This window comes from Geospiza fortis, unplaced genomic scaffold, assembly GCF_000277835.1.
Source record: "Geospiza fortis unplaced genomic scaffold, GeoFor_1.0 scaffold7, whole genome shotgun sequence".
Lineage (NCBI taxonomy): Eukaryota > Metazoa > Chordata > Aves > Passeriformes > Thraupidae > Geospiza > Geospiza fortis.
The window spans coordinates 3591328-3599406 of NW_005054344.1; the positions used below are offsets into that span (position 1 = coordinate 3591328).

An 8079-nucleotide genomic window follows, 5' to 3' on the forward strand; every position below is an offset into this window, starting at 1 on the left:
CCTTTAGGCCTGGGCCTAAGAGTTTTGAAACCAGCAAGATCCCTTCCACAGGGACTTCAAAGAGCTAAGATCAGACAATACAAAAAGAAAATTCCCTTTGGCCTGAAATTTAGCATAGAGATCCTCAGCAGATGAAATTGAAATTGCTCTTTTCAAATGCAATATAAAAACTGATTAACTATTATTCAAAGTAATAGAGGACAAAATGAAAAAAAACCACAACCAAACACATAAAACTAAATTTGTTGCCATGATTACTATTGCCAGTGTGTCAGAATTCAATTGCCTAAAGACAATAACTTGATTTGTTACATTACAGACAGGTTTGAATGTTTTTGGAGATACTGCTAAATCAAATACCTGTTTGATGTCTGGGCTTGAAATATAGCAAGAGTATACCTGCCATTCTTTGAATACTAATTTTGACTAAATGTATTTATTTTTGTACCTTAGGAGTTTTTATTCACTAACTTGGTCAAAAAGCAGTATTTTTAAGAAAAAGTGAAACATCAGGTGTTGCAAATAATTTCTTACACCACATGTATCCATACAGTACTGTTTACATACAGCAGCCCACATAAACTTAAATGCTTTTAAAAGATGATGATATTGCAGGCAGCTAATAAAGGTGAAAATGACAGGAGCTTTTTCAACAGAGAGTAGGGAATCCCTGTGCACTGCTTCACAGATGTAGTTTCTAGCATGAAAATCTGCAGACAGTGACTGGAAGTACATCTTCCTATCTGACAGGCAGCTGAGTGGATTTATCCAGCTATTCTGTTTGTCACTGAAGTATGGGACAACAATTTAAAATGGATTTTTGTCTGTGGACTTTCACAGCTCTCAAACATAAAATAGTAACACTGCATGTATGTGTGTGTATGTGTGTGCGTAGATTTTGCAAAACAGCTATTTATATTGGTTTAATCAACTTGATAGAGGATTTCAGGCCTGATACCAAAAATGGGAAAATTCTCAGTATGGCCTGGCTTGCATGATTCTGGAGATGACGAATAGCCCTATGTACAGTTTTCACCCCTTAAAAGCTTTTAGACTTACAGGCACAGTGCCAGTTCTGTTAGGGGGACAGAGGCAACAGCAGAAAATATTGTTTGAAGGCTCAAGAAAAATAAAGGCAAACAATAAAACCACTCTTATTTGCTCTTCATGGAATACCTGCAAGAACAGACTCAACCAGGCTCCAAATGTGACAAAACAAGGAGTTTGTAACATTCACGTCTTTGCTTTGTATTGAGCTTTTCTGTCTGGTATTTAAGGTACCATCCAGTGCAAGGGGAGCATAACCTTGATTTAAGTCTATGGCTCTTCATTTTGAGGGGGGGGCAGGGGTAAGAAAGGAAAAGAAAGCAAAAGGACAGAGAGATGTGGAACTGATTTTTTGGTACACATGACTTTCCAAAAATGGAATCCAATGACATAAATGACCAGATTGCCAGATAATTGTTAAAATTTCCAAAACATAAACATCAATCAAGCTCTTATTCCAACCACAAATTATTTACATGAGGAATGAGATCCTCTGCAAGAAGACTTAAATCAAGAGCTTATGAGAGACTTTCCCATAGTTCGGAATGGTGCACAAAAAAGACAAGAAGCCCTTATGAAGATAATAAAAACCATACTTTCCAAGCCAGAAAAATTTTAGTAACATGGCTATTGTTTAGTCAGTGGTGATGAGTCTGTGAAAACAATCTTCTTTTAAGGCTAAACTACAGGAAATGACCAGAGGATATAAATTTTATATATTAGTGCTTTTAAGGTAAGGAGTCCTTCAGCTTAAGAATCACAAAAATTGCTCACTAAAACTGAAGCACAAAAGATCTTAAGTTGGACATCTAGCAATCTCCAACCAAGATTAACACAGCTGAGTGAAGTCCCTAAAACACTAAATGTAAAAGCAACTGCAAAAAGCCATAATGAGGACAACACATAATATTAAATAACTAACTGCAGCACCTAGAAGTCAAAGTAAATGCTGCCTAGAATAAAACTGAATGAAATCAGACAACAGTAAGAATAATCTAAAGTGACAAGGCAGATCATTCAGAAAAGGATATTGGAAAAGGCTTTACATGTCAAGACATTACAACAAAGGTTTGTAAATGGTGAAAATGCAACAATACCATTATGCAAAACAACAGCACGTACACTACTGAATTTACTTGAAATTCATGGCAAGGCATGAAAGCATGTGTTGGTAATTAGTCCAGTGACTACTGAACCAAAGGAAAAAGATGAGCAAGGAAAATAAAAAGCTTATATGTATATAAGAATAGTCTGTACTTGTCTGTAAGTGTTTAAATGAGGTAAAAACAAAAGAGACTTTTGATATCAAAAGTGGTATGGGAGTTTTCTATTGTAATATGAAATAAACTTGTGAAAGATTAAAAAAGTTGTTGGAGTGGGAGAAGAATACACATGAAGAAAAAAAAAATTGCATTGGTTTCAGCTCTCACATTCGAATGAAAAATTTTGGTGGCTTTAAGATAAAGTGAAAAGATGCTCAAAGAGAGTGATGTGCAAGGATGTGGAGAGCTGTGAGAGCAGCCATAAATATGGATCTGCAAAGTGAAACTGAGATGAAAGGCTAAGACCAAATAAATTATATGAAGTCTTATGTGATCATAAGGCTCAAACCCAACAAAACAGAATAGAAAGACTTAGAAAAGAATTGTTCAGTAATCTCAAAGACCCTAATTCACATTTGGAAAGAAGGACAGAAGGTAAGTTGGCAAAACAAAAGAATTGAGTTTTTTATCACTGGACACTGACATGCAAGTGTATAACACAAAATATTAAGAAATGGAGATGAACAGCTGATGTTTTGATGATCTTTTACAATTTACTGCATTCATGAAAATACTGGCAGTGATAATAATACCCTGCATGCTGTACTGAATATTGAGGCTCAAAAATAATAAAAGCTACATATAAGCAGCCCTGAACAAATTAAAGATATATGCCTTTTAATGTATTTACCTGGTTTCCACATTTCAAATGCAAGTTATGCTTCATTCTATCCTATAATATTCACTGCCCTGTTTGTAAGAGTCAAGTTCAAAAATGTTCCACATAATGAAAAATAGAGATAGAGATCTGAAGGTGGGTATTACTGATGAGACTACTTTGCAAACCTGGTTGGGGGGCAAGTGTTCCCGGTATTTTTAAGTACATCTTTGCCCTTCTTTGCTCTCTAATACATTTTTGTGGTTATTGCAACACCCCTTGAAATTGTGTTAAAAATATAGTTGTTGTGTTCTCATTGTAAAAGGAAAAGAAAAGCCACACTGTATTACTGAATCATCCTCAAGCAGAGGCCATGTCAGAGCTGAGCACCGAGAACACACACATGCAATGTTTCTGCAGCTGAAGCCCTACCTAACAGCATGCAGTTCACTAAGCCACAATCTAGCCCAAGCCTCCCATGCAGAAAGTAGATTAAGAGCAATACTTAATGTCATCAGTGACCAGCATCACAGAGGCTTTACATTCTAGAATTACAAGTTACAAATGTTATTGTGGTATTCACAGTATTACGGTTTGCTCATGTTGAGAATATCATGCATATCACAGTACTGCTGATTATCTGCAAATGGCAAAGGAACAGGTTTATCATCACAGCATGAAGAGACGTGTTGGCAGGAATGCTCTGGCTAACGCTGAAAACATGATGGTGAACAGCTTTAGAAAAAATAAAAGGTGTCTGAAAGGGTTAACACTTAAAAATGTATTAAGAAATGCTAACCTATGTGTTTTTCACAAATTCATAGACTTCTGAGAATCTTGGTTTCCTGTGGCAAATCCTCCAGGTATTGCACTCTTCAGTTGGAGATTTCAAACTCTATTTTGTAAGATTTCCATTCAGATAAATTCAACAGACACAAAATATCAACACTGCTGCAGACCTTCTGATGTGTGCCTGCTCCACTTATCTAGAGCCACAGCTGCACTCAGTATGGTTATAGATCTTGTTTATAACCCATGATGCTGAAGAACCCTCATCTTTAATTTATCCTACTGTGTGTATTTCAGTATACAGTGTCTGATATGGGTAATTATTCACTATTAGGATGAAAGTTGCAGTCCTGCTGCAGTATGTAGTACTGAAATTCTTCAGCAGAAATGGAGGAGTCGGATGATATATTATTCACTTCATAGACTATCACAGTTAATCAAGTGAATATATATAAAGTCTGAGTCATTTTTAGACTTTCATAAACTTGTATTATTCAGACTGAAAAGACCCTCTTACCTTCAGCACATTCTTGGAGAATAATGGGAGCTTGTAACCTGCTGTGGCTAGCTAATGTGTGTATTGGATTACTTTGAATTAAAATGAATGATCAAGTATTTAATTTAATTTTTTAATTAAAAATAGCAACAGAAAAATATTGATCAGATATTGCAAACTTCCAGACTCAACATGATTTACAGTGATGTCAAATTAAAAGAAGCGGAAAAATCTTTGGCAGGAAAAAAGTCTACTGGTTCAAAATGACCACCAGAATTTTCTTCAATTACTTTTCAACTCAAATTATCCATGCTAGATCTCAGGTCAGAGTTTTTCAGCAAGACCTATCTATGAAGACTGTGGCATGTCTGTAATGAGAAGTTATCACTTCAGTGATGATATTTGAATCGTAAAGAAAAAGAAACAGAGGCACAGATAATGTAGCCATATGGACCCCTATTTTTTCTTTCTTACTAGTGAAAATACAGGATGGATTTAAAGGCTGGATTACCTTGTTGGAAAAAAAAAACCTAAAAAAGGTACAAAGGGAATTCACGGACATTTAGAATCTCTGTAGTAAATCCCCCAATATTTACATGCTGTGGTACTTTAATTAAAATATTGGAGCAATTTTCCAATCCCCTTTTCCCCACTTCAAAACTAAAATAAAAAAGCCCCAAAGCATCTCAAGGCCTCACAGACACTGCTTTAGTTTCATTATACCTCTGAATGTTAGGGATTTCATTTTGTTAACTAGATTACTACCAGATTTGAGGAAATATAAGGACTAGCTTTCCACAGACTCCAAAGTAAGCATTTTCTCCCTATCATGTCAGACATAAAAGCACTTCTAACCAATATTTACAACTGATATGGATGCTACATCACTGAAGCGATCCAAGTTTCATGTTTGTGAGTCTCAGAAGTATTTTTTCAACCAAACAACCAAAGTGGATGTGTTAAAATTGAATGGACTCCAACCAGTTTATTTGTACCCACAGTACTGCAGAGCTGACCAATGTATCCAATGCCAAAGACTGTGCTGTATAATTATCTTTTAAGCCAGAAGACTTTGCTGCTTCCAAGAATTCATCATGACATATACACAAATGCTAAGATAGGCATCTAACTGTATGCTTGATCTTAATTTTATATTATGTACCTATTGTTGCGGTGATGACTATTTTTCTTGGATTGTAATATTATCTATAAAGTTTTGATGAATGTCATGAGTTCCAGTTTCCTTAGAGAACTTTCATTTTTCTACCTACTAAGTACACAAGCAGCATGGCCTGTCTCTTTTTGCATCACAGCTTCACTAGAGAAGTGAGCCACTGCTTTAGATTTATTCACAAGTGTTCTTCCTGAAGTTGCAGATGTGATTGACGTTTCAGACGCCGTATTTATGAGTCTTCCTTTACATTACATTTAGCACTGTTCATACAAGCCATTACCTGAACACTTTCTGAGAAGGGCTCCTCTAGGGACTTATTAGTGAACTATGGAAGCATTTCCATAACCCTTCCTCCTACTGATTGGAGCACATTTATAGAGCTATTGACTCAAGTAATTTGACATTCACACAAAAAAGATTTGTTCGTTATCAAGAGGTACCAAATATTACAGTAGTAACTCTAGAAATTTACTAAGAGAATGATGGAGATGGGATTAGATTTTTTTTCTGTTTTTCTATTTGCAATTAAATAAATTTTTGACTTGGTAAGTTATTCTTAAAGGCAAAAGGGAAAACACAGTTGAAATATAGTTTCAAACTAACACTTATTCTATTGATTCTATTCTGTAATTCTAGTAATGAACAGAATTTATGATGATTTTGAGTAGATGGCATTGGATGCAGACAATTTATTTTTTATAAGACAATATTAGGCAAGCAAGCATAGTCTCCTTTTGTCTTTAAAAGATCAAGATCTTTTGTCTTTAAAAGATCAATAAAAAGGTTGATGTTTCTTTACCAGATGTTTCTTTACCGAGATGTTATTTACCAGACATGCCACAAAAGGCCAAAATACTAGTAACTTACCGAAAGCCCCCAGATTAAAAGCTTGTTGTTATAGAGCAGAGTCCTCTCAGAGTAGTTGTGTGAGGTACTGTGTGAGAGTGACTGTGAAGGTCTGCAGCGGGGACAGCCCAGCTGTTTGGTCTGGTCCTTGTAAGGTGGCTGCAGCCCACCCAGCTCAAGCTCTGTTGCCTGAGCCAAGGCCTGCACAGTTCCATGGAACTACACAACAAACAGACCTCAGACACACCTGCACAAGCTGCAGTGATGGACACAGACCCAGGAGGATCATGCATGCATGACCGTGAGCATTCGAGATCTTGTTCCTTTCTTAAACAGAAACCAAGTACACCTAAGAAGTGCCTATCTTTACAACTCCATTTCCTTAGAAAGACAACTTCCAAGTTAAGTAATTTGATTTAAGAAGGTGAAAGCCCTCTGTTTCAAATGCAAACAATCCAGGAGTACCTACAGATTTTTTTTAAACAATCAGAAAAGAGAAGGAGTCAGAAGGGACAGAGAGTCAGTGCACATCTCACTGCTCTGCCACCCCTACATGACAGTCTGTCCTCTCACCCCACCCTCTCAGACTTTGCTGAATGGAAAGTAAATTACCAAGCATCACCCCAAAAACCTAAAGCCATTCCACCCAGAAACACCACTGTTTGGGCATAAGAGTTATAATGAATTTAGCAGTCAGTAGAGAGGAATCATCACTATAACAGAGGAATCAGAACAAATGCAAATGTCATCTATCACATAGCTGAGCTTAAAGAGAATCAGCACAGGATTTTCAATGAGGATACTGTACCTAATGAAACTGGATCTGGATTCACTGGACTCTGCTGTCTGGAATGACTACTGCTGCTGTTTCCGCCTTTTTTTAAATCCTCCGCATCGCTGTACCGCCGTATCCAGTAATTCAGCTCCTCGCGGTCTGCTTCCTGACATCGCCGTAGGACAGTGAGAGATCGTCTGGTTTTTTCCACCATGTCCATTATACAGTTCAACAACTGTTCACAGCAGTGGATGGAGCACAGAAACAAAGAAGAACTTTTTGTTCACAGAGCGACATAATAATAAAGAAAACGTTAATGTGATGAGTGCATGGGTTTTAATAATGAAGGAGTCCCTCTCTGTTAACCTCAACTATAGCTGAAAAATTCTAGACTTGTTTTAAGAATGAAAATCCCTTCCTTTTTAACTGGTGATCCTAAACTATACAGGCATGGACTTACAGGAAAAAGAGCAAAGACAAGGAGAAAAAAACTGAACAGGCTGTAGCCCTGCCACTAGTACTACATGACACCAGAAAGGACACAAGATGTGGTCCAGAACTGATGCCTACAAATTTTACAAGAGATAATAAATTCAGGAACAAATCCACACCCCAGATCCAGTGTTTATAGAGAAAGTCCATTCCTCTATTGGCAGACTGTAATAATTAGGATAATGCAGGAGACATCTATCAGCAAGGTCTGGTATGAACTATCTAATGGGGAACATCAAGCCCTCTGATTTAATAAGCAAAGCTTTCAAAACCTGTCCTGGAATTCAGATGGGTTTTAAAATAAAAAGTTTAAATTCCCAACTTAGAAGGCCTCTGTTCAGACAAGTACACATAAATGGATACTTAGCCCTTACATGGTCAAGATGTTTCCACTCTTCTGCCCATTCTCTGTCTGTTAGCCTGTGATCAATCATTTCTTCTTGACGTGTGCCATGCAACCCTGCCGAAGAGGAGCAAATTATATTTACAACATTGGAAGTCCTCTATGGGAAAAAAAAAGGCAAAAAAAAGAGCCTATAG

The 8079-nt window shown here is 36.8% G+C and overlaps 1 protein-coding gene across 2 annotated transcripts in view; it reads right to left on the bottom strand.

Annotated features, from left to right (window-relative positions):
- Positions 1–8079, bottom strand: part of RUNX1T1 (RUNX1 partner transcriptional co-repressor 1) — a 95484-nt gene that overhangs the window by 19744 nt on the left and 67661 nt on the right. For both annotated transcript variants that reach the window (XM_005422889.2, XM_005422890.2), the window contains exons 7-8: positions 7914–7999; positions 7081–7282 (exon numbers count right to left, since the gene is read on the bottom strand). In XM_005422889.2, coding sequence (XP_005422946.1) covers positions 7081–7282; positions 7914–7999 — 288 coding nt within the window. The remainder of the gene's footprint in view (positions 1–7080; positions 7283–7913; positions 8000–8079) is intronic.